This window comes from Bos grunniens, chromosome X (assembly GCF_055505025.1).
Source record: "Bos grunniens cultivar Pamir isolate PY7600 chromosome X, Bosgru_T2T1.0, whole genome shotgun sequence".
Lineage (NCBI taxonomy): Eukaryota > Metazoa > Chordata > Mammalia > Artiodactyla > Bovidae > Bos > Bos grunniens.
The window spans coordinates 60946661-60961438 of record NC_141194.1 but is presented as its reverse complement, the minus strand read 5'-3'; the positions used below and the strand labels follow the sequence as shown (position 1 = coordinate 60961438).

The following is a 14778-nucleotide window of genomic DNA, read 5'->3' as shown; positions in this document are numbered from 1 at the left end:
GTTTTCCCAAGAGGGCTTTGAATCTTTGTTGGCCCCGTAGTCAACCTTACTCATTAAAAGCATCTGGTCATATCCACTTCAATGAGCATCATATCAGATATGTCATTGCAGGTAAGGCCTTGGTTTCTTAAACTAATGTTTCAAATCATTTTCTAATAATAAAGAGGACAGACCCTAATTTAACCTATGTAAATAATGATCAGATCAGATCAGTCGCTCAGTCCGGTCCGACTCTTTGCGAACCCATGAATCGCAGCACGCCAGGCCTCCCTGTCCATCACCAACTCCCGGAGTTCATTTAGACTCATGTCCATCGAGTCAGTGATGCCATCCAGCAATCTCATCCTCTGTCATCCCCTTCTCCTCTTGCCCCCAATCCGTCCCAGCATCAGAGTCTTTTCCAGTGAGTCAACTCTTCTCATGAAGTGGCCAAAGTATTGGAGTTTCAGCTTTAGCATCATTCCTTCCAAAGAAATCCCAGGGCTGATCTCCTTCAGAATGGACTGGTTGGATCTCCTTGCAGTCCAAGGGACTCTCAAGAGTCTTCTCCAACACCACAGTTCAAAAGCATCAATTCTTCGGCGCTCAGCCTTCTTCACAGTCCAACTCTCACATCCATACATGACCACAGGAAAAACCATAGCCTTGACTAGACGGACCTTTGTTGGCAAAGTAATGTCTCTGCTTTTGAATATGCTATCTAGGTTGGTCATAACTTTCCTTCCAAGGAGTAAGCGTCTTTTAGTTTCATGGCTGCAGTCACCATCTGTAGTGATTTTGGAGCCCAGAAAAATAAAGACTGACACTGTTTCCACTGTTTCCCCATCTATTTCCCATGAAGTGATGGGACTGGATGCCATGACCTTCGTTTTCTGAATGTTGAGCTTTAAGCCAACTTTTTCACTCTCCACTTTCACTTTCATCAAGAGGCTTTTGAGTTCCTCTTCACTTTCTGCCATAAGGGCGGTGTCATCTGCATATCTGAGGTTATTGATATTTCTCCCAGCAATCTTGATTCCAGCTTGTGTTTCTTCCAGTCCAGCGTTTCTCATGATGTACTCTGCATATAAGTTAAATAAGTCGGATGACAATATACAGCCTTGATGTATTCCTTTTCCTATTTGGTACCAGTCTGTTGTTCCATGTCCAGTTCTAACTGTTGCTCCCTGACCTGCATACAGGTTTCTCAAGAGGCAGGTCAGGTGGTCTGGTATTCCCATCTCTTTCAGAATTTTCCACAGTTTATTGTGATCCACACAGTCAAAGGCTTTGGCATAGTCAACAAAGCAGAAATAGATGTTTTTCTGGAACTCTCTTGCTTTTTCCATGATCCAAACGATGTTGGCAATTTGATCTCTGGTTCCTCTGCCTTTTCTAAAACCAGCTTGGACATCAGGAAGTTCATGGTCATGTATGCTGACGCCTGGCTTGGAGAATTTTAAGCATTACTTTACTAGCATGTGAGATGAGTGCAGTTGTGCAGTAGTTTGAGCATTCTTTGGCATTGCCTTTCTTTGGGATTGGAATGAAAACTGACCTTTTCCAGTCCTGTGGCCACTGCTCAGTTTTCCAAATTTGCTGGCATATTGAGTGCAGCACTTTCACAGCATCATCTTTCAGGATTTGAAATAGCTCAACTGGAATTCCATCACCTCCACTAGCTTTGTTCGTAGTGATGCTTTCTAAGGCCCACTGGACTTCACATTCCAGGATGTCTGACTCTAGGTCAGTGATCACACCATCGTGATTATCTGGGTCTTGAAGATCTTTTTTGTACAGTTCTTTTGTGTATTCTTGCCACCTCTTCTTAATATCTTCTGCTTCTGTTAGGTCCATATCATTTCTGTCCTTTATCGAGCCCATCTTTGCATGAAATGTTCCCTTGGTATCTCTAATTTTCTTGAATAGATCTCTAGTCCTTCCCATTCTGTTGTTTTCCTCTATTTCTTTGCATTGATCACTGAGGAAGGCTTTCTTATCTTTTCTTGCTATTCGTTGGAAGTCTGCATTCAGATGCTTATATCTTTCATTTTCTCCTTTGCTTTTCGCTTCTCTTCTTTTCACAGCTATTTGTAAGGCCTCTCCACAGAGCCATTTTGCTTTTCTGCATTTCTTTTCCATAGGGATGGTCTTGATCCATGTCTCTTGTACAGTGTCACGAACCTCATTCCATAGTTCATCAGGCACTCTATCTATCAGATCTAGGCCCTTAAATCTATTTGTCACTGCCACTGTATAATCATAAGGGATTTGATTTACGTCATACCTGAATGGTCTAGTGATTTCCCCTACTTTCTTCAATTTAAGTCTGAATTTGGAATAAGGAGTTCATGATCTGAGCCACAGTCAGCTCCCGGTCTTGTTTGTGTTGACTGTATAGAGCTTCTCAGTCTTTGGCTGCAAAGAACATAATCAATCTGATTTCGGTGTTGACCATCTGGTGATGTCCATGTTTAGAGTCTTCTCTTGTGTTGTTGAAAGAGGGTGTTTGCTATGACCAGTGCATTTTCTTGGCAAAACTCTATTTGCCTTTGCCATGCTTCATTCAGTATTACATGGCCAAATTTGCCTTTTACTCCAGGTGTTTCTTGACTTCCTACTTTTGCATTCCAGTCCCTTATAGTGAAAAGGACATCTTTTTTAGGTGTTAGTTCTAAAAGGTCTTGTAGGTCTTCATAGTACCGTTCAACTTCAGCTTCTTCAGCATTACTGGTTGGGGCCTAGACTTGGATTACTGTGATATTGAATGGTTTGCCTTGGAAACGAACAGAGATCATTCTGTCGTTTTTGAGATTGCATCCAAGTAATGCATTTTGGACTCTCTTGTTGACCATGATGGCTACTGCATTTCTTCCTAGGGATTCCTGCCCACAGTAGTAGATATAATTGTCATCCTAGTTAAATTCACCCATTCCAGTCCATTTCAGTTTGCTGATTCCTAGAATGTCGACATTCACTCTTGCCATCTCTCGTTTTACCACTTCCAATTTGCCTTGATTCTTGGACCTGACATTCCAGGTTCCTCTGCAATATTGCTCTTTACAGCATCGGACCTTGCTTCTATCACCAGTCACATCCACAGCTGGGTATTCTTTTTGCTTTGGCTCTATCCCTTCATTCTTTCTGGAGTTATTTCTCCACTGATCTCTAGTAGCATATTGGGCACCTACTGACCTGGGAAATTCCTCTTTCAGTATCCTGTCATTTTACCTTTTCATACTGTTCATGGGGTTCTCAAGGCAAGAATACTGAAGTGGATTGACATTCTCTTCTCCAGTTGACCACATTCTGTCAGATCTCTTCTTAGTTTTCATTTAAAAAATGAAGATTGAATATATTGGAACTTGTGTATTATAATAGAAATATGGAAATAGAGAAAATGAATATTAAAGGCTTCATTTCCTGAGTACCTACTATGTGTAAAAACTTTTGCATATATTATCTGATTATCAGAGCAATTCTTAAGAAATTGAGACTAAGTTAAGGAAATTTTTTCAGATGACATGATGCTATACATTGAAAGATTCCACCAGTAAACTACTAGAGCTCATGAAAGAATTTGGTAAACTTGAAGGATACAATACTAATATACAGAACTCTGTTATGTTTCCGTATACTACCAACCAATTATCAGAAAGAGAAATGAAGGAAATAATCCCATTGAAATTATTGCATCAAACTATTGGTCTTCTGCAACACCACAGTTCGAAACCATCAATTCTTCAGGGCTCAGCTTTCTTTATTGTCCAATTCTCACATCCATACGTGACTACTGGAAAAACCTTAGCTTTGATTAGATGGATGTTTGTCAGCAAAGTATTGTCTCTGCTTTTTAATATGCTGTCTAAGTGGGTCATGAATTTTCTTCCAAGGAGCAAGTGCCTTTTAATTTCATGGCTACAGTCACCATCTGCAGTGATTTTTGTGCCCAAGAAAATAGTCTGTCACTGTTTCCATTGTTTCCCCATCTATTTGCCGTGAAGTGATGGGACCAGATACCATGGTCTTAGTTTTAGAATGTTGAGTTTTAAGCTAACTATTTCACTCTCCTCTTTCACTTTCATCAAGAGGATCTTCAGTTCCTCTTCAATTTCTGTAGTAAGGGTGGCATCATCTGTGTATCTGAGGTTACTGACATTTCCTCCGGTAATCTTGATTCCAGCTTGTGCTTCAGTAAGCCCGGCATTTCACATGATACACTCTGCATGGATGATAAATAAGCAGGCTGACAATATACAGCCTTAATGTGCTCCTTTCCCAATTTGGAACTAATCTGTTGTTCCATGGCCACTTCCAACTGTTGCTTCTTGACCTGCATACAGATTTCTCAGGAGGTTGGTAAGGTGGCCTGGTATTCCCATCTCTTGAAGAATTTTCCACAGTTTATTGTGATCTACATAGTCAAAGGATTTGGTATAATCATTAAAGCAGAAGTAGATGTTTCTCTGTAATTCTCTTGCTTTTTCTATGATCCAACAGATGGTGGCAATTTGAGCTCTTGTTCCTCTACCTTTTCTAAATCCATTGAACATCTGGAAGTTCATGGTTCACATTCTGTTGAAGCCTCGCTTGGAGAATTTTGAGCATTACTTTGCTAGCGTGTGAGATGAGTGCAATTGTGTGGTAGTTTGTGTGAACATTCTTTGGCATTGCCATTCTTAGGGATTGGAGTGAAAACTGACCATTTTCAGTTCTGTTGCCAGTGTTGTTTTCCAAATTTGCTAGCATATTGAGTGCAGCATTTTAACAGCATCATCTTTTAGGGTTTGAATTAGCTCAACTGGCAGTCCATCACCTCCAGTAGCTTTGTTCATAGTGATTCTTCCCAAGGCCCACTTGACTTTGCATTCTAGGATGTCTGGCTCTAGGTGAGTGATCACACCATCGTGGTTATCTGGGTCCTGAAGATCTTTTTTGTATAGTTCTTCTGTGTATTCTTGCCACATTTTCTTAATATTTCCTGCTTCTGTTAGGTCCATACCATTTCCGTCCTTTACCATGCCCATCTTTGCATGAATGTTCCCTTGGTATCTCTAATTTTCTTGAAGAGATCTCTAGTCTTTCCCATTCCATTGTTTTCCTCTACTGTCTTTGCACTGATCACAGAAGGCTTTCTTATCTTTCTTTGTTATTCTTTGAAACTGCCTTCAAATGGGTATATCTTTCCTTTTCTGCTTTGCCTTTAGCTTCTCTTATTTTCTCAGCTATTTTAAGGTCTCCTCAGACAACCATTTTGCCTTTTTGCATTTGTTTTACTTGGGGATGGTCTTGATCACTGCCTCCTGTACAATGTCATAAACCTCTGTCCATAGTTCTTCAGGCACTCTGTCTATCAGATCTTGAATGTATTGAATCTAATAGAGTCCCTTGAATCTATTTGTCTCTTCCAGTGTATAATCGTAAGGGATTTGGTTTAGCTCATACTGAATTGTCTAGTAGTTTTCCTTCCTTTCTTCAATTTAAGTCTGAATTTTGCAATAAGGAGTTCGTGATCGGAGCCATAGTCAGCTCCTGATCTTTTTTTTTGCTGACTGTATAGAGCTTCTCTGTTTGGCTGCAAAGAATATAATCAATATGATTTCAGTATTGACCATCTGATGATGTCCATGTGTAGAAGAAATGTTAGGCTACATGAATCACAAGCTGGTATCAAGATTGCAGAGAATCATATCAATAACTTCAAATATGCTGATGATACCACCCTAATGATAGAAAATTAAGAGGAACTTAAAAGCCTCTTGATGATGGTGAAAGAGGAGAGTGTAAAAGCTGGATTAAACTCAGCATTTAAAATCTAAGATCATGGCCTCTGGTCTCTTCACTTCATGGCAAATAGATTGTGAAAAAATCAAAACTGTGGTAGATTTTATTTTCTTGGCCTCCAAAATCCCTGTGGATGGTGACTAAAGCCATGAAATTAAAAGACAGTTGCTCCTCAGAAGAAAAAGTATGACAAACCTAAACGGCACATTAAAAAGCAGTGACATCACTTTGTTGAGAAAGGTCTGTATAGTCAAAGCATTGTTTTTTCCAGTAATCATGTAAGGATGTTAGATTTGGACCACAAAGAAGGCTGAGTGCTTAAGAATTGATGCTTTCAATCTGTGATACTGATGAAGACTCTTGAGAGTTCCTTGGACAGCAAGGACATCAAACCAGTCAATCCTAAAGGAAATCAACCCTGAATATTCATTGGTAGGAATGAAGCTGAAGCTTAAGTCCTTTGGCCACCTGATGAGAAGAGCCATCTCATTGAAAAGACCCTGATGCTGTTCAAAATTGAAGAGAAATGGAAAAGAGGGCCAGGATGAGGTGGGTGTACAGCATCATCGACTCAATGGACATGAGTTAGAGCAAACTCCAGGAGTGAGTAAAGGCCGGGGAAGCTTGATGTGCTGCAGTCCATGGGGTTGCAAAGAGTCAGACATACTGAACGACTGAGCAACAAACATCAGTGAATAAAACAGTCAAGAATATTTGTATAGAAATGTTTGTTTGAATATTTTTTCACTTCTTTTGCGAATATACCCAGGCATGGAATTGCTGAATCATATGATAACTATATGTTTAACTTTTATTTATTTTTTTAGCACTTGTCAAAGTCACTTTAAATGTACAGAATGTTATATGTCAACTATATATCAATAAAACTGCAGGTAAAAGCTGAGGTAGGAGCATTCCCCCAAGAAAAGAGAAGGAAAAAGGAAATCAGTATTGAATTGAATAGGTACTGAACTTTTCTTCTTTTGTCCTTAGATTTGACACCTTCATGTAGTGATGCCATTGGGTTGTGGCACTGGTTTCTACCTCTTTTCCCTTAACCTCTGCCCACTTGCCTATCAAGTACCATAATTAATTTGGTTTATCTTTTATTCTGTCCTTTCAGCTGAATCCTTCAAAGAATTTGCTGAATTGCTCAACGAAGTAGAAAACGAGAGGATGATGATGGTAGGTCATTAACACTTGGCCTGGAGCCACGATCATGGCTGACTTTGGACATTTTTTTTCTGTCCTCATTGGTTGGAGTGTTACTTTTTTGTTTGAGTTTCTGTCTCATTACTACCTGGGTACTATAAAGACTGGAATTTGATTTGATTATTCTATCTCAAGTTCCCATTCTGAGAGTTTAAAGGGATATCACTCTATTCATTTCAGTGAGATAAGACTTGAGAGGACATTAAATTTGGCTGTTGAACATATTGACAAAAAATGTGGTCTTTAGTGTTCTTAAATTATCTATTTGTGTTTATCTGCTTTTAGAAATAATGAGTTTATATTTATATGTTTACATTTAGACATGTGATAGTTTTTTTTTATATCTATGTGATAACTTTTTTCCTTACATTTAAAATCTCATTCATTAATATTAATAGACTTGGTATTTAGAGCATGTTTAGTTTTGTAGAAAAATTGAGTGAAAATACAGAGATTTCTTATACAGTTGCCCTTTTAACATGTGTTTGAGCTCTATGAGTCCACTTATATGTAGGTACTTTTCAATGAATACTACAGTACTACATGATGTGACTTTGGTTGAATCTATGGGTACAGAACCTCAGATACTGGAGGACTGACTGTAAAGCTATATGCAGAGTTTTGACTGCTCAGGGTTGGGGCTTATGCCCTTAACACTTGCACTGTTCAAAGGTAAACTGTACTCCATTTCTCCTTGCCACCACTCCCCATATAGTTTCCCTTATTAACATCTTGCATGTGTGGTTTCCCTTATTATTAACAACTTGCAACACAATATTATTAGCTCAAGTCCGTAGTTACTTTAGGGTTCAATTTTTGTGTTGAATATTTTATCACTTTTGAAAAATGCTTAATGACGTATATACAACATCAAAGTTTCATCATACAGAATATTTTCACTACCCTAAAAATCTCCTGTGATTCCCCCTACCTTTTCTGACACCCAAACCCCTGACAGACACTTATCTTTTTACTGTGTTTTGCCTTTTCTAGAATGTCATATAATTGGAGTTGTATAATATAGCTTTTTCAGATTGGTTTCTTTGACTTAGCAACATGCATTTAAAGTTCCTCTATGTCTTTTCATGGCTTCATAACTCGTTTTTTTTGGTCAGTGAATATTATGTATGTGTATATTATAGTAAATATTCCATTATATGGATGTGCCATGGTTTCTTCATCGTTTCACCTTATGAAGAATATATTGGTTACTCCCAAGTTTTGGCAATTATGAAAAAACTTCCATACACATCTGTGTACAGATTTTTATGTGGATATAAATTTTCAGCTCTTTTCAGTAAATTCTAAGGGATACAATTTCTAGATTGTGTGATGAGTAGGTCTAGATTTGTAAAAAAACTGCCAAACTGTTTTCCAAATTGGCTGTACCATTTTGCAATCTCACCAGCCATGAATGACAGTTCTTGTTGCTGCACATTATTGCAAGCTTTTGATGTTGGCTGTGATTTGGATTTCACCCACTCTAATATGTATTTTTGTTGTTGTTTAGTTGCTAAGTCATGTTCAGCTCTTTGTGACTCCATGGACTGCAGCGTGCCAGACTTCCCTGTCCTTTACTATCTCCTGGAGCTTGCCCAAACTCATGTCCATTGAGTCGATGATGCTATCTAACTATTTCATCTTCTGTTGCCCCCTTCTTCTGCTTTCAAAATTTCCCAGCATTAAGTTCTTTTCCAACGAGTTGGCTCTTTGCTTCGGGTGGCCAAAGTATTGGAGCTTGAACTTCGGCTTCAGTCTTTCCAGTGAATATTCAGGGTTGATTTCCTTTATGATTAACTGCAAGGTTTGATCTCTGTGCAGCCCAAAGGACTCTGAAGAGTCTTCTCCAGGACTAGAATTTGAAGGTATTAATTCTTCAGCACTCTTTCTTCTTTATGGTCCAACTGTCACATCTGTACATTACTACTGGAAAAGCTATAGCTTTGGCTATACAGATTTCTGTTGGCAAAGTGAAGTTGCTGATTTTTAGTACACTGTCTAGGTTTATCATAGCTTTCTTTCCAAAGACCATGTGTCTTTTAATTTCATGGCTGTAATCACCACCCACAGTTATTTTGGAGCCAAAGAAAATAAAATCTGTCACTGCTTCTACTTTTCTCTCTTCTATTTGCCAGCAAGTGATGGGACCAGATGCCATGATCTTAGTGTTTTGAATGTTGAGTTTTAAGCCAGCTTTTCACTCTCCTCTTTTACCCTCATCAAGAATCTCTTTAATTCCTCTTCAGTTTTTGCCATTGGTGGTATCATCTGCATATTTGAGGTCATTGATATTTCTCCCAACAATCTTGATTCTAATTTGTGTTTTATCCAGTCTAGCATTTCGCATGAGGTACTCTGCATACATGTTAAATAAGCAGGGTGACAATATACAGCCTTGAGATACTCTTTTCCCAATGTTGAACCAGTCCATTTTTCTATGTCTGGTTCTAATTGTTGCTTATTGACCTGCATACCAGTTTCTCATGAGACAGGTTAGCTGGTCTAGTATTCCCATCTCTTTAAGAATTTTCCATGGTTTGTTGTTGTCCACACAGTCAAAGACTTCCGTGTAGTCAATGAAGCAGAAGTAGGTATTATTGTGGACTTCCCTTGCTTTCTTTATGATCCAGCAAATGTTGACAATTCAATCTGTGGTTCCTCTGCCTTTTGTAAATCCAGTTTGTACATCTGGAAGTTCTCGGTTCACATACTGCTGAAACTTAGCTTGAAGGATTTTGATCATTACCTAGCTAACATGTGAAATGAGTGTAATTGTACAGTAGTTTGAACGTTCTTTAGCATTGCCCTTCTTTGCAGTTGGAATGAAAATTGACCTTTTCCAGTAGTCTTGTGGCCACCGGTAGGTTTTCCAAATTTGCTGACATATTGAATGCAGCACTTTAACAGCATCATTGTTCAGGATTTAAGATAGCTCAGCTGTAATTCCATTGCTTCCACTAGGATTGTTCATAGTAATGCTTCCTGAGGCCACTTGATTTCACACTCCAAGATTTGTGGCTCTGAGTGAGTGACCACACCATTGTGGTTATCTGGGTCATTAAGACTTTTTTTTAGTTTTTCTGTGTATTCCTGTTACCTTTTCTTAGTGTCTTCTGCTTCTGTTAGGTACTTATCGTTTCTGTCGTTTATCATGCCCATCCTCATATGAAATGTTCCTTTGTGTATAATAGTATATATTTGCTGTTGTAATTTGCTTTTTCCTGATGACATTTGATTTGGAACATATTTGCATATGCTTATTTGCTGTCTATACATCATCTTTCATGAGGGACGTGTTCACATCTTTTGCCTACTTCTTGAAAGTGAAAGTCTCTCAGTAGTGTTCAACTCTTTGCCTTAATTGTTTTCTTTGCTATTGTTAAGTTTTAAGATTTCTTTGTATATTTCGGATGTCAGTCCTTTATCAGAAATGTTCTTTGCACAAAATATTCCAATCTGTGGCTTATCTTTTCATTTTTTTAGAAAGTCTTTTGCAGAGCTGAAATTTTGAATTTGAATGAAGCCCATTTTATCAGGTCCTTCATCAATCATGCTTTTGGGGTTGTATCTAAAAAGGCATTACCAAACAAAAACTCATCTATATGGTTTCATTTGTTATTTTGTAAGGCTTCCCTAAGGCTCAGTGGGTAGAGTATCTGCCTGTAATACAGGAAATGCAGGAGATGCATGTTCAATCCCTGGGTTGGGAAATTGCACTGGAGGAGGAAATGGTAACCCATGCCAATATTCTTGCCTGAAAAATTCCACGTGTTGAGGAGCCTCATGGGCTACAATCCAAAGGGTCACAGAGAATTGGACACACTTGTGCACTGGCACAAGATCTTGTAGGAGTTTTATAATTATGTATACATTTAGGTCTATGATCTCTTTTGAACTAATTCTTTTTTTGTTTGCTTTCTTTTTTAAAAAAATTGAAGGGTCATTGCTTTATATAATTTTATTTTCTGTTAAACATCAACAAGAATCAGCCATAAGTATACCCACATCCCCTCCCTCATGGATGTCCCTCCCATTTCCCTCCCAATCCCACCCTTCCAGATTGTACAGAGCCCCTGTTTGAGTTCGCTGAGCCATACAACAAATTCCCATTGGCCTATTTTACATATGATATTGTAGGTTTTCATGTTACTCTTTTTATAAATCTCACCCTCTCCCTCCTCCCCTTCCCTCATGTGCATAAGTCTGTTCTCTATGTCTGTTTCTCCATTGCTGCCCTGCAAATAAATTCATCAGTACCATGTTTCTAGATTCCATATATATGCCTTAGTATAGGATATTTATATTTCTCTTTCTGACTTACTTCACTCTGCTTAATAGGCTCTAGGTATGTCCACATTATTAGAACTGACTCAAATGCATACCTTTTTACGACTAAGTAATATTGCATCTGAATGCAGAGTTCCAAAGAATAACAAGAAGAGATAAGAAAGCCTTCCTCAGCGATCAATGCAAAGAAATAGAGGAAAACAACAGAATGGGAAAGACTAGAGATCTCTTCAAGAAAATTAAAGATACGAAGGGAACATTTCATGCAAAGATGGGCTTGATAAAGGACAGAAATGGTATGGACCTAACAGAAGCAGAAAATTAAGAAGAGGTGGCAAGAATACACAGAAGAACTGTACAAAAAAGATCTTCATGACCCAGATAATCATGATCGATGTGATCACTCACCTAGAGCCAGATAGGCTGGAATGTGAAGTCAAGTGGGCCTTAGAAAGCATCACTGCTAACAAAGCTAGAGGAGGTGATGGAATTCCAGTTGAGCTATTTCAAATCCTGAAAGATGATGCTGTGAAAGTGCTGCACTCAATATGCCAGCAAATTTGGAAAACTGAGCAGTGGCCACAGGACTGGAAAAGGTCAGTTTTCATTCCAATCCCAAAGAAAGGCAATGCCAAAGAATGCTCAAACTACCGCACAATTGCACTCATCTCACACGCTAGTAAAATAATGCTGAAAATTCTCCAAGCCAGGCTTCAGCAATATGTGAACCGTGAACTTCCAGATGTTCAAACTGGTTTTAGAAAAGGCAGAGGAACCAGAGGCCAAATTGCCAACATCCACTGGATCATGGAAAAAGCAAGAGAGTTCCAGAAAAACATCTATTTCTGCTTTATTGACTATGCCAAAGCCTTTGACTGTGAGGATCACAATAAATTGTGGAAAATTCTGAAAGAGATGGGAATACCAGACTACCTGACCTGCCTCTTGAGAAATTTGTATGCAGGTCACGAAGCAACAGTTAGAACTGGACATGGAACAACAGACTGGTTCCAAATAGGAAAAGGAATACGTCAAGGCTGTATATTATCACCCTGTTTATTTAACTTATATGCAGAGTACATCATGAGAAACGCTAGACTGGAAGAAGCACAAGCTGAAATCAAGATTGCTGGGAGAAATATCAATAACCTCAGATATGCAGATGACACCGCCCTTATGGCAGAAAGTGAAGAGGAACTCAAAAGCCTCTTGATGAAAGTGAAAGTGGAGAGTGAAAAAGTTGGCTTAAAGCTCAACATTCAGAAAACGAAGATCATGTCATCCGGTCCTATCACTTCATGGGAAATAGATGGGGAAACAGTGGAAACAGTGTCAGACTTTATTTTTGGGGGCTCCAAAATCACTGCAGATGGTGACTGCAGCCATGAAATTAAAAGACGCTTACTCCTTGGAAGGAAAGTTATGACCAACCTAGATAGCATATTGAAAAGCAGAGATATTACTTTGCCAAAAGGTCCATCTAGTCAAGGCTATGGTTTTTCTTGTGGTCATGTATGGATGTGAGAGTTGGACTGTGAAGAAAGCTGAGCGCCGAAGAATTGATGCTTTTGAACTGTGGTGTTGGAGAAGACTCTTGAGAGTCCCTTGGACTGCAAGGAGATCCAACCAGTCCATTCTGAAGGAGATCGGCCCTGGGATTTCTTTGGAAGGAATGATGCTAAAGCTGAAACTCCAGTACTTTGGCCACCTCATGGGAAGAGTTGAATCATTGGAAAAGACTCTGATGCTGGGCGGGATTGGGGGCAGGAGGAGAAGGGGATGACAGAGAATGAGATGGCTGGATGGCATCACTGACTCGATAGATGTGAGTCTGAGTGAACTCCGGGAGTTGGTAATGGACAGGGAGGCCTGGCTTGCTGCAATTCATGGGGTCACAAAGAGTCAGACATGACTGAGAGACTGAACTAAACTGAACTGAATATTCCATTGTATGTATATACTGCAGCTTCTAAATATAAATGGATATTTAGGTTGCTTCTATGTTCTAGCTATTGTAAATTGTGGTGCAGTAAACATTGGGATACATGTGTCTTCTACAATTTTGGTTTCCTCAGGGTATATGCCTAGTAATGGGATTGCTGGGTCACATGGTGGTTTTATTTTTGATTTTTTAAGGAATCCCCATACTGTCTTCCATAGTGGCTGTATCAATCTGCATTTCTCCACACCCCCTCCAGCATTTATTTTTTATAGACTTTTTGATGATGACTATTTTGACTGGTGTGTGGTGGTATCTCATTGTTGTTTTTATTTGCATTTCTGTAATAACGAGTGATTTTTCTAGTTTCTCTAAATTTCTCTGATTTCTCTCATTAGCATTTCTCTAATAATGAGAAATGCATTTGATTTGCATTTCTCTAATAACGAGTGATGTTGAGCATCTTTTCATGTCTTTATTAGCTATCTGTATGTCTTCTTTGGAGAAATGTCTCTCTAAAGAGATATGTCTCTTTTGAGACATTTTCCCACTTTTTGATTGGGCTGTTTGTTTTTCTGGTATTGAGTTATATATGAGTTGATAGTATATTTTTGAAATTAATTCTTTGTCAGTTATTTCCTTTGCTATTATTTTCTCCCATTTTGGGGGGTTGTCTTTTCACCTTATTTTTAGCTTCCTTTGCTCTACCAAAGCTTTTAAGTTTAATTAGGTCCCACTTGTTTACCTTTATTTGTATTTCTCTTACTCTAGGAGGTGAGTCATAGAGGATCTTGCTTTGATCATGTTGTCAAGTATTCTGCCTGTGTTTTCCTTAAGAGTTTTATAGTTTCTGGTCTTACTTTTAGGTCTTTAAGTCATTTTGAGTTTATCTTTCTGTATGGCATTCAAAAGTGTTCTAATTTCATTGTTTTACATGTAGCTGAACAGTTTTCCCAGCAGCACTTATTGAAGAGGCTATCTTTGCCCCATTGTATATTCTTGCCTCCTTTGTCAAAAATAAGATACCCATTGGTGCATGGGCTATTTATCTTGCTCCATTGTTACATATTTCTGCTTTTGTGCCAGTGCCATACTGTCTTGATGATTGTAGCTTTGTAGTATAGTCTGAAGTCAGAAAGGTTGATTGCTCCAGCTCCATTCTTTGTTCTCAAAACTGCTTTGGGTATTTGGGCTTTTTTGTGTTTCTGTATGAATTGTGAACTTTTTTGTTCTAGTTCTTTAAAAATGCCATTGGTAATTTGATAGGAAACACATTACATTTGTAGATTGAATTTGGTAGTATAGTTATTTTCACAATGTAGATCTTCTTACCCAGGAACATGGAATGTTTTTCCATCTGTTTATGTCGTCTTTGATTTCATTCATTAGTATCTTATAATTTTTGATATATAGTTCTTTTGTCTCCTTAGGTAGGTTTTATTCTTAGATATTTTATTCTTTTTGTTGCAGTGGTGAATGGGATTGATTCCTTAATTCCTCTCTCTGATTTTTCATTGTTACTATATAAGAATGCAGATGATTTCTGTGTATTGACCCTGTATCCCACGACTTTGCTA

General features: G+C 38.5%; 1 protein-coding gene across 10 annotated transcripts in view; it reads left to right on the top strand.

Annotated features, from left to right (window-relative positions):
• Nucleotides 1-14778, top strand: part of OPHN1 (oligophrenin 1) — a 726794-nt gene that overhangs the window by 193342 nt on the left and 518674 nt on the right. For all 10 annotated transcript variants that reach the window (XM_086388458.1, XM_086388461.1, XM_086388460.1 and 7 more), the window contains exon 4: nt 6887-6948. In XM_086388458.1, coding sequence (XP_086244584.1) covers nt 6887-6948 — 62 coding nt within the window. The remainder of the gene's footprint in view (nt 1-6886; nt 6949-14778) is intronic.